At 46.9% G+C, this 16,392-nt stretch overlaps 1 protein-coding gene across 2 annotated transcripts in view; it reads right to left on the reverse strand.

The window, feature by feature from the left end:
• Positions 1–3,490: 3,490 nt before the first annotated feature.
• Positions 3,491–16,392, reverse strand: part of LOC311098703 (signal transducing adapter molecule 1-like) — a 58,158-nt gene continuing 45,256 nt past the window's right edge. For both annotated transcript variants that reach the window (XM_084139240.1, XM_084139241.1), the window contains exons 12-14: positions 9,117–9,264; positions 4,377–4,486; positions 3,491–3,681 (exon numbers count right to left, since the gene is read on the reverse strand). In XM_084139240.1, the coding sequence (XP_083995366.1) occupies positions 3,504–3,681; positions 4,377–4,486; positions 9,117–9,264 (436 nt within the window). In that variant the 3' untranslated portion in view covers positions 3,491–3,503. The remainder of the gene's footprint in view (positions 3,682–4,376; positions 4,487–9,116; positions 9,265–16,392) is intronic.

Here is a 16,392-nt window from a genome sequence, read left to right on the forward strand (position 1 = left end):
TATATGACTAGTACAGTATATATCACCAGCACAGTATACTTTCACTTTTTCCACATTTTGTTATGTTTCAGCCTTATTCTAAAATTGATTAATACTTTTTTTTACCCCATAATGACAAAGCAAAAACAGCTTAGTTGACTTTCTTTTTATATAAAAAAACAGAAATATCACATTTACATAAGAATTCAGACACTTTACTCAGCACTTTGTTGAAGCACTTTTGGCAGCGATTACAGCCTCAAGTCTTCTTGGGTATGATGCTACAAGCTTGGTACACCTGTATTTGGGGAGTTTCTCCCATTCTTCTATGCAGATCCTCTCAAGCTCTGTCAGGTTGGATTGGGAGCGTCGCTGCACAGCTATTTTCAGTTCTCTCCAGAGATGTTCCATTGGGTTCAAGTCTGGGCTCTGGCTGGGCCACTCAAGGACATTCAGAGACTTGTCCCAAAGCAACTAATGCGTTGTCTTGGCTGTGTGCTTAGGATTGTTGTCCTGTTGGAAGGTGAACCTTCGCCCCAGTCGGAGGTCCTGAGCGCTCTGGAGCAGGTTTTCATCAAGGATCTCTGTACTTTGCTCCGTTCATCTTTGCCTCGATCCTGACTAGTCTCCCAGTCCCTGCCGCTGAAAAACATCCCCACAGCATGATGCTGCCACCACTATGCTTCACCGTAGGGATGGTGCCAGGTATTTGTTTTTTAATTGTTTAATACATTTGCAAAAATCTCTAAAAACTTGTTTTTGCTTTGTCATTATGGGATATTGTGTGTAGATTGATGAGGGAAAAAAGTAATTTAATCAATTTTGAAATAAGGCTGTAATGTAACAAAATCAAAAAGTCAAGGGGTCTGAATACTTTCTGAACGCACTGTAGTATGTCACCAGTAGTGTGTATATATACACAGTCTGTACACAGGGTTAGGGTTAGGGTTAGGGGTAGGGTTAACCCTAACCCTAACCCTACCAGTCAAAGGTTTGGACACACCTACTCATCCAAGGGTTTTTTCATAATTTTTACTATTTTCTACATAATAATAATAGTGAAGACATCAAAACTATGAAAGGTCATCTGATGCAACCCTCCATCACTCTCCTTGGTCAAATAGCCCTTACACAGCCTGGAGGTGTGTTTTGGGTCATTGTCCTGTTGAAAAACAAATAATAGTCCCACTAAACGCAAACCAGATTGGTTGGCGTATCGCTGCAGAATGCTGTGGTAGCTATGCTGGTTAAGTGTGCCTTGAATTCTAAATAAATCACAGACAGTGTCACTAGCAAAGCACCCCACACCATTACGCCTCCTCCTCCATGCTTCACGGTGGGAAACACACATGCGGAGATCATCAGTTCACCTACTCTGCATCTCACAAAGACACGGTGGTTGGAAACAAAAATCTCAAATGTGGACTTATCAGACCAAAGGACAGATTTCCACCGGTCTAATGTCCATTGCTCGTGTTTCTTGGCCCAAGCAAGTCTCTTCTTGTTATTGGTGTCCTTTAGTAGTGGTTTCTTTGCAGCAATTCGACCACAAAGGCCTGATTCACTCAATCCCCTCTGAACAGTTGATGTTGAGATGTGTCTGTTACTTGAACTCTGTGAAGCATTTATTTGGCCTGCAATCTGAGGTGCAGTTATTCTAATGAACGTATCCTCTGCAGCAGAGGTAACTCTGGGTCTTCGATTCCTGTGGCGGTCCTCATGAGAGCCAGTTTCACCATAGCGCTTGATGGTTTTTGTGACTGCACTTGAAGAAACTTTCAAAGTTCTTGATATTTTCCAGATTGACTGACCTTCATGTCATAAAGTAATGATGAACTGTCGTTTCTCTTTGCTTATTTGAGCTGTTCTTGCCATAATATGGACTTGGTCTTTTACCAAATAGGGCTATCGTCTGTATACCACCCCTACCTTGACACAACACATCTGATTGGCTCAAACGCATTAAGAAGGAAAGAAATTCCACAAATTAACTTTTAACAAGGCACACCTGTTAATTGAAATGCATTCCAGGTGACAACCTCATGAAGCGGGTTGAGAGAATGCCAAGAGTGTTCAGGGTGGCTACTTTGAAGAATCTCACATCTCAAATATATTTTGATTTGTTTAACACTTTTTTGGTTACTACATGATTCCATATGTGTTATTTCATAGTTTTGATGTCTTCACTATTATTCTACAATGTAGAAAATAGTAAAAATAAAGAAAAACCCTGGAACGAGTAGGTGTCCAAACTTTTGACTGGTACTGTATATATATATATATATATATATATATATATATATATATATATATATATATATATATATATATATATATATATATATATATATATATATATATATATATAATATCATATTACCAGTACAGTACATATATACAATGTCTGCATGCTTCACTATTTTCTTATCCTGAAAGTGGCTTCAGTCTTTAGTATTTCTAAAACAATGCAACGATAAGAAAGACTATAGTAGCATAAGGTTTTTCAGTTTCCTTTAAAAAATAAAAGTTAAACAAGTTGCTGCTTCTCTTTATGATGTGGAACATCACTCAGTCTGTTCCTATGCGGGACACTCCACACGGGCTTCATGTTTCTGCTCTTTTTAGAGTGAGTGAGTGAGTGAGATTAAATGACTGAGTGTGCAGAATGTGTCCAAGTCTGCATGTGTATCTGTAAATGTGTGTGTGCTGTGGGTGTGTAGTTTGTAGTGTGTGTAGTGCAGTGTAGCGTGTGTGTAGTGTAGTGTGTTCTATAGAAGAGCCTTCTCGGGGTACGGGTGCTGCTGTGTGTAGTGTAGTGTGTTCTATAGAAGAGCCTTCTCGGGGTACGGGTGCTGCTGTGTGTAGTGTAGTGTGTTCTATAGAAGAGCCTTCTCGGGGTACGGGTGCTGCTGTGTGTAGTGTCGTGTGTTCTATAGAAGAGCCTTCTCGGGGTACGGGTGCTGCTGTGTGTAGTGTAGTGTGTTCTATAGAAGAGCCTTCTCGGGGTACGGGTGCTGCTGTGTGTAGTGTAGTGTGTTCTATAGAAGAGCCTTCTCGGGGTACGGGTGCTGCTGTGTGTAGTGTAGTGTGTTCTATAGAAGAGCCTTCTCGGGGTACGGGTGCTGCTGTCTGTAGTGTAGTGTGTTCTATAGAAGAGCCTTCTCGGGGTACGGGTGCTGTTGTGTGTAGTGTAGTGTGTTCTATAGAAGAGCCTTCTCGGGGTACGGGTGCTGCTGTCTGTAGTGTAGTGTGTTCTATAGAAGAGCCTTCTCGGGGTACGGGTGCTGCTGTGTGTAGTGTAGTGTGTTCTATAGAAGAGCCTTCTCGGGGTACGGGTGCTGCTGTGTGTAGTGTAGTGTGTTCTATAGAAGAGCCTTCTCGGGGTACGGGTGCTGCTGTGTGTAGTGTAGTGTGTTCTATAGAAGAGCCTTCTCGGGGTACGGGTGCTGCTGTGTGTAGTGTAGTGTGTTCTATAGAAGAGCCTTCTCGGGGTACGGGTGCTGCTGTGTGTAGTGTAGTGTGTTCTATAGAAGAGCCTTCTCGGGGTACGGGTGCTGCTGTGTGTCAGGAGTGGGTGGAAGGCTCAGGCCAGGGTTGGGGGTGGAGTTGTAGCTGGACGGCTGATTGGCTGGAGGCTGGTAGGACATGCCCTCTGCAGCTGGACTGTAGACTGGAGGCTGGCCCATGTACATGTGGACATCACTGGAACACACACACACACACAGTGGGTAAAGGGATCTACATAGTCACCTAACCCTAACCTAACCCTAACTGGATCTACACAAACGGAGCAAACTGAGGTCTGTTAGCGTCGCTCTCTACATAGTTCTACGTACATTTGTGCGGCTGAATTTTTGGAACGCGACGCAAACTGATTTCCATGGGCTCCATTTGTGTAGATCCAGTTAGGGTTAGGTTAGGGTTAGGTGTGTGAATAGCTGGGTTAGGGTTAGGTTAGGGTTAGGTGTGTGAATAGCTGGGTTAGGGTTAGGTTAGGGTTAGGTTAGGGTTAGGTGTGTGAATAGCTGGGTTAGGGTTAGGGTTAGGTTTTTTGAATAGCTGGGTTAGGTTAGGGTTAGGTTAGGGTTAGGTGTGTGAATAGCTGGGTTAGGGTTAGGTTAGGGTTAGGTTAGGGTTAGGTGTGTGAATAGCTGGGTTAGGGTTAGGGTTAGGTTAGGGTTAGGTGTGTGAATAGCTGGGTTAGGGTTAGGGTTAGGTTAGGGTTAGGTGTGTGAATAGCTGGGTTAGGGTTAGGTTAGGGTTAGGGTTAGGTTAGGGTTAGGTGTGTGAATAGCTGGGTTAGGGTTAGGTTAGGGTTAGGTTAGGGTTAGGTGTGTGAATAGCTGGGTTAGGGTTAGGTTAGGGTTAGGTGTGTGAATAGCTGTGAGGAAAGTCACCTGGGTGCTGGCTGGCCAGTCTGTATCTGCTCCAGAGAAACACTGTATCCCTGCTGAACCCCTCCTGGACCGCTCATCCCATAGGACCCTCCAGTCTGCCCCGGGTACACCTGAGGGAACGAACACACACACACTATATATACACACACAAAACTATGTGGACACCTTCAAATTAGTGGATTCGGCTATTTCAGCCACACCCGTTGCTGACAGGTGGATAAAATCGAGCACACAGCCATGCAATCTCCATAGACAAACATTGGCAGTAGAATGGCCTTACTGAAGAGCTCAGTGACTATCAATGTGGCACCGTCATAGGATGCCACCTTTCCAACAAGTCTGTTTGTCAAATTTCTGCCCTGCTAGAGTTGCCCCGCTCAACTGTAAGTGCTGTTATTATGAAGTGTCTCCCGAGTGGCGCAGTGGTCTAAGGCACTGCATCGCAGTGCTAGCTGTGCCACTAGATCCTGGTTCGAATCCAGGCTCTGTCGTAGCCGGCCGCGACCGGGAGACCCATGGGGCGGCGCACAATTAGCCAGCGTCGTCCAGGGTAGGGGAGGGAATGGCCGGCAGGGATGTAGCTCAGTTGGTAGAGCATGGCGTTTGCAACGCCAGGGTTGTGGGTTCAATTCCCACAGGGGGCCAGTATGAAAATGTATGCACTCACTTAACTGTAAGTTGCTCTGGATAAGAGCGTCTGCTAAATGACTAAAAATGTAAATGAAGTGGAAACATCTCGGAGCAACAACGGCTCAGCCGAGACGTGGAAGGCCACACAAGCTCACAGAACGGAACCGCAGTGTGCTGAAGCGCGTAGTGGGTAAAATCGTTTCTCTTAGGTTGCAACACTCACTACTGAGTTCCAAACTGCCTCTAAAAGCAACATCAGCACAATAACTGTTTGTCGGGAGCTTCATGAAATGGGTTTCCATGGCCGAGCAGCCGCCCACAAACCTAAGATCACCATGCGCAATGCAAAGCGTTGGCTGGAGTGGTGTAAAGCTCGCCACCATTGGACTCTGTAGCACTGGAAACGCGTTCTCTGGAGGGATGAATCACACTTCACCATTTGGCAGTCCGACGGATCTGGGTTTGGCGGCTGTCAGGAGAACGCTACCTGTCCGAATGCATAGTGCCAACTGTAAAGTTTGGTGGAGGAGGAATAATGTTTCGGGCTGGGCCCCTTAGTTCCAGTGAACGATTCTGTGCTTCCAACTTTGTGGCAACAGTCTGGGGAAGGTCCTTTCCTGTTTCAGCATGACAATGCCCCTGGGCACAAAGCGAGGTCCATACAGAAATGTTTTGTCGAGACTGGTGTGGAAGAACTTGACTGGCCTGCACAGAGCCCTGACCTCAACTCCATCGAACACCTTCGGGATGAATTGGAATGCAATGAATGAATGGAAGCAAGTGCCCGCAGCAATGTTCCAACATCTAGTGGAAAGCCTTCCCAGAAGAGTGGAGGCTGTTATAGCAGAGGAACTCTGGAGCTCTGTCAGAGTGACCATCGGGTTCTTGGTCACCTCCTTGACCAAGGCCCTTCTCCCCCTATTGCTCAGTTTGGCCGGGTGGCCAGCTCTAGGAAGAGTCTTGGTGGTTCCAAACTTCTTCCATTTAAGAATGATGGGGGCCACTGTGTTCTTGGGGACCTTCAACGCTGCAGACATTTTTTGGTACCCTTCCCCAGATCTTTGCCTCAACACAATCCTGTCTCTGAGCTCTATGGACAATTCCTTCGACCTCATGGCTTGGTTTTTGCTCTGACATGCACTGTCAACTGTGGGACCTTATATAGACAGGTGTGTGCCTTTCCAAATCATGTCCAATCAATTGAATTTGCCACAGGTGGACTCCAATCAAGTTGTAGAAACATCTCAAGGATGATCAATGGAAACAGGATGCACCTGACCTCAATTTCGAATCTCATAGCAAAGGGTCTGAATACTAATGTAAACAAGGTATCTTTATATATTTTTTATAAATGGGTTATTGGGTCATTATGGGGTATTGGGTCATTATGGGGTATTGGGTCATTATGGGGTATTGGGTCATTATGGGGTATTGTGTGTAGATTGATGAGGAAACATTTGTATTTGATTAATTTTAGATTAAGGATGTAACGTAACAAAATGTGGAAAATGTTCTGAAAGAGCTGCAAAATCTGGACCCCTACAAATCAGCTGGGCTAGACAATCTGGACCCTTTCTTTCTAAAACTAGCCGCCGAAATTGTCGCAACCCCTATTACTAGCCTGTTCAACCTCTCTTTCGTAACGTCTGAGATCCCCAGAGATTGGAAAGCTGCCGCGGTCATCCCCCTCTTCAAAGGGGGTGACACTCTAGATCCAAACTGCTACAGACCTATATCCATCCTGCCCTGCCTTTCGAAAGTATTTGAAAGCCAAGTTAACAAACAGATCACCGACCATTTCGAATCCCACCGTACCTTCTCCGCTATGCAATCCGGTTTCCGAGCTGGTCATGGGTGCACTTCAGCCACGCTCAAGGTCCTAAACGATATTATAACCGCGATCGATAATAGACAGTACTGTGCAGCCGTCTTCATCGACCTGGCCAAGGCTTTCGACTCTGTCAACCACCGCATTCTTATTGGCAGACTAAATAGCCTTGGTTTCTCAAATGACTGCCTCGCCTGGTTCACCAACTACTTCTCAGATAGAGTTCAATGTGTCAAATCGGAGGGCCTGTTGTCTGGACCTATGGCAGTCTCTATGGGGGTGCCACAGGGTTCAATTCTTGGGCCGACTCTTTTCTCTGTGTATATCAATGATGTCGCTCTTGCTGCTGGTGACTCTCAGATCCACCTCTACGCAGACGACACCATTTTGTATACATCTGGCCCTTCATTGGACACTGTGTTAACAAACCTCCAAACAAGCTTCAATGCCATACAACACTCCTTCAGTAGCCTCCAACTGCTCTTAAACACTAGTAAAACTAAATGCATGCTCTTCAATCGAACGCTGCTGGCACCCGCCCACCCGACTAGAATCCCCACTCTCGACGGGTCTGACCTAGAGTATGTGGACAACTACAAATACCTAGGTGTCTGGTTAGACTGTAAACTCTCCTCCCAGACTCACATTAAGAATCTCCAATCCAAAGTTAAATCTAGAATCGGCTTCCTATTTCGCAACAAAGCCTCCTTCACTCATGCTGCCAAACATGCCCTCGTAAAACTGACTATCCTACCGATCCTTGACTTCGGCGATGTCATTTACAAAATAGCCTCCAACACTCTACTCAGCAAATTGGATGTAGTCTATCACAGTGCCATCCGTTTTGTCTCCAAAGCCCCATATACTACCCACCACTGTGACCTGTACGCTCTTGTTGGCTGGTCCTCACTACATATTCGTCGTCAAACCCACTGGCTCCAGGCCATCTATAAATCACTGCTAGGCAAATCCCCGCCTTATCTTAGCTCATTGGTCACCATAGCAGCACCCACCCGTAGTCTGCGCTCCAGCAGGTATATCTCACTGGTCATTCCCAAAGCCAACACCTCCTTTGGCCGCCATTCCTTCCAGTTCTCTGCTGCCAATGACTGGAACGAATTGCAAAAATCTCTGAAGCTGGAGACTCTTATCTCCCTCAATAACTTTAAGCATCAGTTGTCAGAGCACCTTACCGATCACTGCACCTGTACACAGCCCATCTGAAATTAGCCCACCCAACTACCTCATCCCTATATTGTTATTTATTTTGCTCTTTTGCACCCCAGTATCTCTATTTGCACATAATCTCTTGCACATCTAGCATTCCAGTGTTAATACTAATTGTAATTATTTTGCACTATGGCCTATTTATTGCCTTACCTCCATAACTTGCTACATTTGCACACACTGTATATATATTTTCTGTTGTATTTTTGACTTTATGTTTTTTTACCCCATATGTAACTCTGTTTTGTTGTTTTTACCGCACTGCTTTGCTTTATCTTGGCCAGGTCGCAGTTGTAAATGAGAACTTGTTCTCAACTGGCTTCTTACCTGGTTAAATAAAGATGAAATTAAAAAAAACAAAAATTAAAAAAGTCAAGGGGTCTGAATACTTTTCGAAAGCAATTTGACTAGGCTACTGACATTACACAAAATTCAAAATGTTAATATTTATATGACCAAATTAAATAATGTGCATACCGTTTCACACACAATCGGCTTTAACCCCCAAAAAACATGGGAAATTATAAATTCATATTCGTAGCTTAAGCTACCTCATTAAAAAGTTGAAGACGATGGTGGGCTTGTCAAATAGCATCCTTACTACTATCACAAACTGGTGGCGGTCGTCTGCTAAGTCAGTAATTGCTTCCCTGTAGCTAACCAGTCACCACCAGCCTTCTAGTTTTCTACCCTTTGCCTGGTTAAGAAACACAAGCTGCTTTACCAAATTAAAAACAATAGCAGCATTGAGTTTAATAGAAAAACAACAGTCTAGCTATGTTTCTCTCTCCCTTGAGGAGGCTATAGAAAAGTAGGCTGTCTTTGAACTTGTAGTCTCTCTCAACCCTCCCACGTTTACCACTGCCTTCTGTTTCCAGAACCTGTATATAAAAGTCTCCCTCCTTTCCTTAGAGAAAACAGTGTCTTCGTTCAACACCGTTCAAAAAGACATGATCCATAACACCAGCGTTCCATTTGTATCTTTCTACCGTGCATTGGCAGGCCGCATTTAGAGAAAGAGCGAGAGAGGGTGAGAGAGAGATGGAGTGACCTACCGGTTGTGCTGTGTTGGCAGATTGATGCATGTAATACTGCTGGGTCTGCAGCTTGGTGTACATGGCATAGTCCTCATTCATAAGCTTAGCATAAAGAGACAGAGCCTCCATCAACTTCACATTCAGCTCTGACAACTCCGAATGCTTCCTGAAACACAGGAGTCAGTCAGTCAACCAGCCAGTCAGTCAACCAGTCAACCAGCCAGTCAGTCAACCAGCCAGTCATTCAACCAGCCAGTCAGTCATTCAACCAGTCAGTCACTCAACCAGCCAGTCAGTCAACCAGCCAGTCATTCAACCAGCCAGTCAGTCAGTCAACCAGTCAGTCAGTCAACCAGCCAGTCAGTCAACCAGTCAACCAGCCAGTCATTCAACCAGCCAGTCAGTCAACCAGTCAGTCAGTCAGTCAACCAGTCAGTCAGTCAACCAGCCAGTCATTCAACCAGTCAGTCACTCAACCAGTCAGTCAGTCAACCAGCCAGTCAGTCAACCAGCCAGCCAGTCAACCAGCCAGCCAGTCAGTCAGTCAACCAGTCAGTCAGTCAACCAGTCAGTCAGTCAGTCAACCAGTCAGTCAGTTAGTCAACCAGTCAGTCAGTCAGTCAGTCAGTCATTCAACCAGTCAGTCAGTCATTCAACCAGTCAGTCAGTCAGTCAGTCATTCAACCAGTCAGTCAGTCAGTCAACCAGCCAGTCAGTCAACCAGCCAGTCATTCAACCAGTCAGTCAGTCAACCAGCCAGTCAGTCAATCAACCAGTCAGTCAACCAGCCAGTAGGTCAACCAGCCAGTCAATCAACCAGTCAGTCAGTCAACCAGCCAGCCATTCTACCAGCCAGTCAGCCAGTCAACCAGCCAGTCAGTCAACCAGTCAGTCAGTCAGTCAACAAGTCAGTCAGTCAGTCAACCAGCAAGTCAGTCAGTCAGTCATTCAACCAGTCAGTCAGCCAGTCAGTCAACCAGCCAGTCAGTCAACCAGTCAGTCAGTCAGTCAACCAGTCAGTCAGTCAGTCAATCAGTCAGTCATTCAACCAGTCAGGCAGTCATTCAACCAGTCAGGCAGTCATTCAACCAGTCAGGCAGTCAGTCAGTCAACCAGCAAGTCAGCCAGTCAGTCAACCAGTCAGTCAGTCAGTCAATCAGTCAGTCATTCAACCAGTCAGGCAGTCATTCAACCAGTCAGTCAGTCATTCAACCAGTCAGTCAGTCATTCTACCAGCCAGTCAGCCAGTCAACCAGCCAGTCAGTCAACCAGTCAGTCAGTCATTCAACCAGTCAGTCAGTCATTCAACCAGTCAGTCAGTCAGTCATTCAACCAGTCAGTCAGCCAGTCAGTCAACCAGTCAGTCAGTCAACCAGTCAGTCAGTCAGTCATTCAACCAGTCAGTCAGTCATTCAACCAGTCAGTCAGTCAGTCAGCCAGTCATTCAACCAGTCAGTCAGTCATTCAACCAGTCAGGCAGTCAGTCATTCAACCAGTCAGTCAGTCATTCAACCAGTCAGTCAGCCAGTCAGTCAACCAGTCAGTCAGTCAGTCAGCCAGTCAGTCAGTCAGTCAGTCATTCAACCAGTCAGGCAGTCAGTCAACCAGTCAGTCAGTCAGCCAGTCAGTCAGTCAGTCAGCCAGTCATTCAACCAGTCAGTCAGTCATTCAACCAGTCAGTCATTCAACCAGTCAGTCATTCAACCAGTCAGTCAGTCATTCAACCAGTCAGTCAGCCAGTCAGTCAGCCAGTCAACCAGTCAGTCAGCCAGCCAGCCAGCCAGTCAGTCAGTCATTCAACCAGTCAGTCAGTCATTCAACCAGTCAGTCAGTCATTCAACCAGTCAGTCAGCCATTCAACCAGTCAGTCAGTCAGTCATTCAACCAGTCAGTCATTCAACCAGTCAGTCAGTCAACCAGCCAGTCAGTCAGTCATTCAACCAGTCAGTCATTCAACCAGTCAGTCAGCCAGTCAGTCAACAAGTCAGTCAGCCAGTCATTCAACCAGTCAGTCAGTCATTCAACCAGTCAGTCAGTCATTCAACCAGTCAGTCAGTCAGTCATTCAACCAGCCAGTCAGCCAGTCAGTCAACCAGTCAGTCAGTCATTTAACCAGTCAGTCAGCCAGTCAGTCAACCAGCCAGTCAGTCAACCAGTCAGTCAGTCATTCAACCAGTCAGTCAGTCATTCAACCAGTCAGTCATTCAACCAGTCAGTCAGCCAGTCAGTCAACCAGTCAACCAGTCAGTCAGTCAGCCAGTCAGTCAACCAGTCAGTCATTCAACCAGTCAGTCAGCCAGTCAGTCAACCAGTCAGTCATTCAACCAGTCAGTCAGTCATTCAACCAGTCAGTCAGTCAGTCAGTCAACCAGTCAGTCAGTCAGTCATTCAACCAGTCAGTCAGTCATTCAACCAGTCAGGCAGTCAGTCAACCAGCAAGTCAGCCAGTCAGTCAACCAGTCAGTCAGCCAGTCAGTCAACCAGTCAGTCAGTCATTCAACCAGTCAGTCAGTCATTCAACCAGTCAGTCAGTCAGTCATTCAACCAGTCAGTCAGTCAGTCAGTCAGTCATTCAACCAGTCAGTCAGTCATTCAACCAGTCAGTCAGTCATTCAACCAGTCAGTCATTCAACCAGCAAGTCAGCCAGTCAGTCAACCAGTCAGTCAGCCAGTCAGTCAACCAGTCAGTCAGTCATTCAACCAGTCAGTCAGTCATTCAACCAGTCAGTCAGTCAGTCATTCAACCAGCCAGTCAGCCAGTCAGTCAACCAGTCAGTCAACCAGTCAATCAGCCAGTCAGTCAACCAGCCAGTCAGTCAACCAGTCAGTCAGTCATTCAACCAGTCAGTCAGTCAGTCATTCAACCAGTCAGTCAGTCAGTCATTCAACCAGTCAGTCAGCCAGTCAGTCAACCAGTCAGTCAGCCAGTCAGTCAACCAGCCAGTCAGTCAACCAGTCAGTCAGTCATTCAACCAGTCAGTCAGTCAGTCAGTCAACCAGTCAGTCAGTCAGTCATTCAACCAGTCAGTCAGTCATTCAACCAGTCAGGCAGTCATTCAAACAGTCAGTCAGTCAGTCATTCAAACAGTCAGTCAGTCAGTCAGTCAACCAGCAAGTCAGGCAGTCATTCAACCAGTCAGTCAGTCAGTCAGTCAACCAGCAAGTCAGCCAGTCAGTCAACCAGGCAGTCAGTCATTCAACCAGTCAGTCAGTCATTCAACCAGTCAGTCAGCCAGTCATTCAACCAGTCAGTCAGCTAGTCAGTCAACCAGTCAGTCAGTCATTCAACCAGTCAGTCAGTCATTCAACCAGTCAGTCAGTCAGTCATTCAACCAGTCAGTCAGTCAGTCATTCAACCAGTCAGTCAGTCATTCAACCAGGCAGTCAGTCATTCAACCAGTCAGTCAGTCATTCAACCAGCAAGTCAGCCAGTCAGTCAACCAGTCAGTCAGCCAGTCAGTCAACCAGTCAGTCAGTCATTCAACCAGTCAGTCAGTCATTCAACCAGTCAGTCAGTCAGTCATTCAACCAGCCAGTCAGCCAGTCAGTCAACCAGTCAGTCAACCAGTCAGTCAGCCAGTCAGTCAACCAGCCAGTCAGTCAACCAGTCAGTCAGTCATTCAACCAGTCAGTCAGCCAGTCAGTCAACCAGTCAGTCAGTCAGCCAGTCAGTCAACCAGTCAGTCATTCAACCAGTCAGTCAGCCAACCAGTCAGTCATTCAACCAGTCAGTCAGTCATTCAACCAGTCAGTCAGTCATTCAACCAGTCAGTCAGTCAGTCATTCAACCAGTCAGTCAGTCATTCAACCAGTCAGGCAGTCATTCAACCAGTCAGTCAGTCAGTCAGTCAACCAGCAAGTCAGTCAGTCATTCAATCAGTCAGGCAGTCATTCAACCAGTCAGTCAGTCAGTCAGTCAGTCAACCAGCAAGTCAGCCAGTCAGTCAACCAGGCAGTCAGTCATTCAACCAGTCAGTCAGCCAGTCATTCAACCAGTCAGTCAGCCAGTCAGTCAACCAGTCAGTCAGTCATTCAACCAGTCAGTCAGTCATTCAACCAGTCAGTCAGTCAGTCATTCAACCAGTCAGTCAGTCAGTCAGTCATTCAACCAGTCAGTCAGTCATTCAACCAGTCAGTCAGTCATTCAACCAGTCAGTCATTCAACCAGCAAGTCAGCCAGTCAGTCAACCAGTCAGTCAGCCAGTCAGTCAACCAGTCAGTCAGTCATTCAACCAGTCAGTCAGTCATTCAACCAGTCAGTCAGTCAGTCATTCAACCAGCCAGTCAGCCAGTCAGTCAACCAGTCAGTCAACCAGTCAGTCAGCCAGTCAGTCAACCAGCCAGTCAGTCAACCAGTCAGTCAGTCATTCAACCAGTCAGTCAGTCAGTCATTCTACCAGTCAGTCAGTCAGTCATTCAACCAGTCAGTCAGCCAGTCAGTCAACCAGTCAGTCAGCCAGTCAGTCAACCAGCCAGTCAGTCAACCAGTCAGTCAGTCATTCAACCAGCCAGTCAGTCAGTCAGTCAACCAGTCAGTCATTCAACCAGTCAGTCAGTCATTCAACCAGTCAGGCAGTCATTCAACCAGTCAGGCAGTCATTCAAACAGTCAGTCAGTCAGTCAGTCAACCAGCAAGTCAGGCAGTCATTCAACCAGTCAGTCAGTCAGTCAGTCAACCAGCAAGTCAGCCAGTCAGTCAACCAGGCAGTCAGTCATTCAACCAGTCAGTCAGTCATTCAACCAGTCAGTCAGCCAGTCATTCAACCAGTCAGTCAGCTAGTCAGTCAACCAGTCAGTCAGTCATTCAACCAGTCAGTCAGCTAGTCAGTCAACCAGTCAGTCAGTCATTCAACCAGTCAGTCAGTCAGTCATTCAACCAGTCAGTCAGTCATTCAACCAGTCAGTCAGTCATTCAACCAGTCAGTCATTCAACCAGCAAGTCAGCCAGTCAGTCAACCAGTCAGTCAGCCAGTCAGTCAACCAGTCAGTCAGTCATTCAACCAGTCAGTCAGTCATTCAACCAGTCAGTCAGTCAGTCATTCAACCAGCCAGTCAGCCAGTCAGTCAACCAGTCAGTCAACCAGTCAGTCAGCCAGTCAGTCAACCAGCCAGTCAGTCAACCAGTCAGTCAGTCATTCAACCAGTCAGTCAGTCAGTCATTCAACCAGTCAGTCAGTCAGTCATTCAACCAGTCAGTCAGCCAGTCAGTCAACCAGTCAGTCAGTCAGCCAGTCAGTCAACCAGTCAGTCATTCAACCAGTCAGTCAGCCAACCAGTCAGTCATTCAACCAGTCAGTCAGTCATTCAACCAGTCAGTCAGTCATTCAACCAGTCAGTCAGTCAGTCATTCAACCAGCCAGTCAGCCAGTCAGTCAACCAGTCAGTCAACCAGTCAGTCAGCCAGTCAGTCAACCAGCCAGTCAGTCAACCAGTCAGTCAGTCATTCAACCAGTCAGTCAGTCAGTCATTCTACCAGTCAGTCAGTCAGTCATTCAACCAGTCAGTCAGCCAGTCAGTCAACCAGTCAGTCAGCCAGTCAGTCAACCAGCCAGTCAGTCAACCAGTCAGTCAGTCATTCAACCAGCCAGTCAGTCAGTCAGTCAACCAGTCAGTCATTCAACCAGTCAGTCAGTCATTCAACCAGTCAGGCAGTCATTCAACCAGTCAGGCAGTCATTCAAACAGTCAGTCAGTCAGTCAGTCAACCAGCAAGTCAGGCAGTCATTCAACCAGTCAGTCAGTCAGTCAGTCAACCAGCAAGTCAGCCAGTCAGTCAACCAGGCAGTCAGTCATTCAACCAGTCAGTCAGTCATTCAACCAGTCAGTCAGCCAGTCATTCAACCAGTCAGTCAGCTAGTCAGTCAACCAGTCAGTCAGTCATTCAACCAGTCAGTCAGCTAGTCAGTCAACCAGTCAGTCAGTCATTCAACCAGTCAGTCAGTCAGTCATTCAACCAGTCAGTCAGTCATTCAACCAGTCAGGCAGTCATTCAACCAGTCAGTCAGTCAGTCAGTCAACCAGCAAGTCAGTCAGTCATTCAATCAGTCAGGCAGTCATTCAACCAGTCAGTCAGTCAGTCAGTCAACCAGCAAGTCAACCAGTCAGTCAACCAGGCAGTCAGTCATTCAACCAGTCAGTCAGTCATTCAACCAGTCAGTCAGCCAGTCATTCAACCAGTCAGTCAGCCAGTCAGTCAACCAGTCAGTCAGTCATTCAACCAGTCAGTCAGCCAGTCATTCAACCAGTCAGTCAGCCAGTCATTCAACCAGTCAGTCAGTCATTCAACCAGTCAGTCAGTCATTCAACCAGTCAGTCAGTCAGTCAATCAGTCAGTCATTCAACCAGTCAGTCAGCCAGTCAGTCAACCAGTCAGTCAGTCAGTCATTCAACCAGTCAGTCAGCCAGTCAGTCAACCAGTCAGTCAGTCAGTCATTCAACCAGTCAGTCAGTCAGTCAGTCAACCAGCAAGTCAGCCAGTCAGTCAACCAGCCAGTCAGTCATTCAACCAGTCAGTCAGTCATTCAACCAGTCAGTCAGTCATTCAACCAGTCAGGCAGTCATTCAACCAGTCAGTCAGTCAGTCAGTCAACCAGCCAGTCAGTCAGTCAGTCAGTCAACCAGTCAAACAGTCAGTCAAACAGTCAGTCATTCAACCAGTCAGTCAGTCAACCAACCAGCCAGTCAGTCAACCAGCCAGCCAGTCAGTCAGTCAACCAGCCAGCCAGTCAGTCAGTAATTCAACCAGCCAGTCAGTCAACCAGCCAGTCAGTAATTCAACCAGTCAGTCAGTCATTCAACCAGTCAGTCAGTCAACCAACCAGCCAGTCAGTCAACCAGCCAGCCAGTCAGTCAGTCAACCAGTCAGTCAGTCAACCAGCCAGTCATTAAACCAGCCAGTCAGTCAACCAGCCAGTCAGTCAACCAGCCAGTCAGTCAACCAGTCAGTCAGTCATTCAACCAGTCAGTCAACCAGTCAGTCAACCAGCCAGTCAGTCATTCAACCAGCCAGTCAGTCATTCAACCAGTCAGTCAGTCATTCAACCAGCCAGTCAACCAGTCAGTCAGTCAGTCAACCAGTCAGTCAGTCAGTCAACCAGTCAGTCAGTCAGTCAGTCAACCAGTCAGTCAGTCAGTCAACCAGTCAGTCAGTCATTCAACAAGTCAGTCAGTCATTCAACCAGTCAGGCAACCAGCCAGCCAGTCAGTCAGTCAAACAGTCAGTCATTCAACCAGTCAGTCAGTAAGTCAACCAACCAGCCTGTCAGTCAACCAACCAGCCTGTCAGTCAACCAACC

The sequence above is a fragment of the Coregonus lavaretus genome (genome assembly GCF_964263955.1).
Source record: "Coregonus lavaretus genome assembly, chromosome: 23".
Lineage (NCBI taxonomy): Eukaryota > Metazoa > Chordata > Actinopteri > Salmoniformes > Salmonidae > Coregonus > Coregonus lavaretus.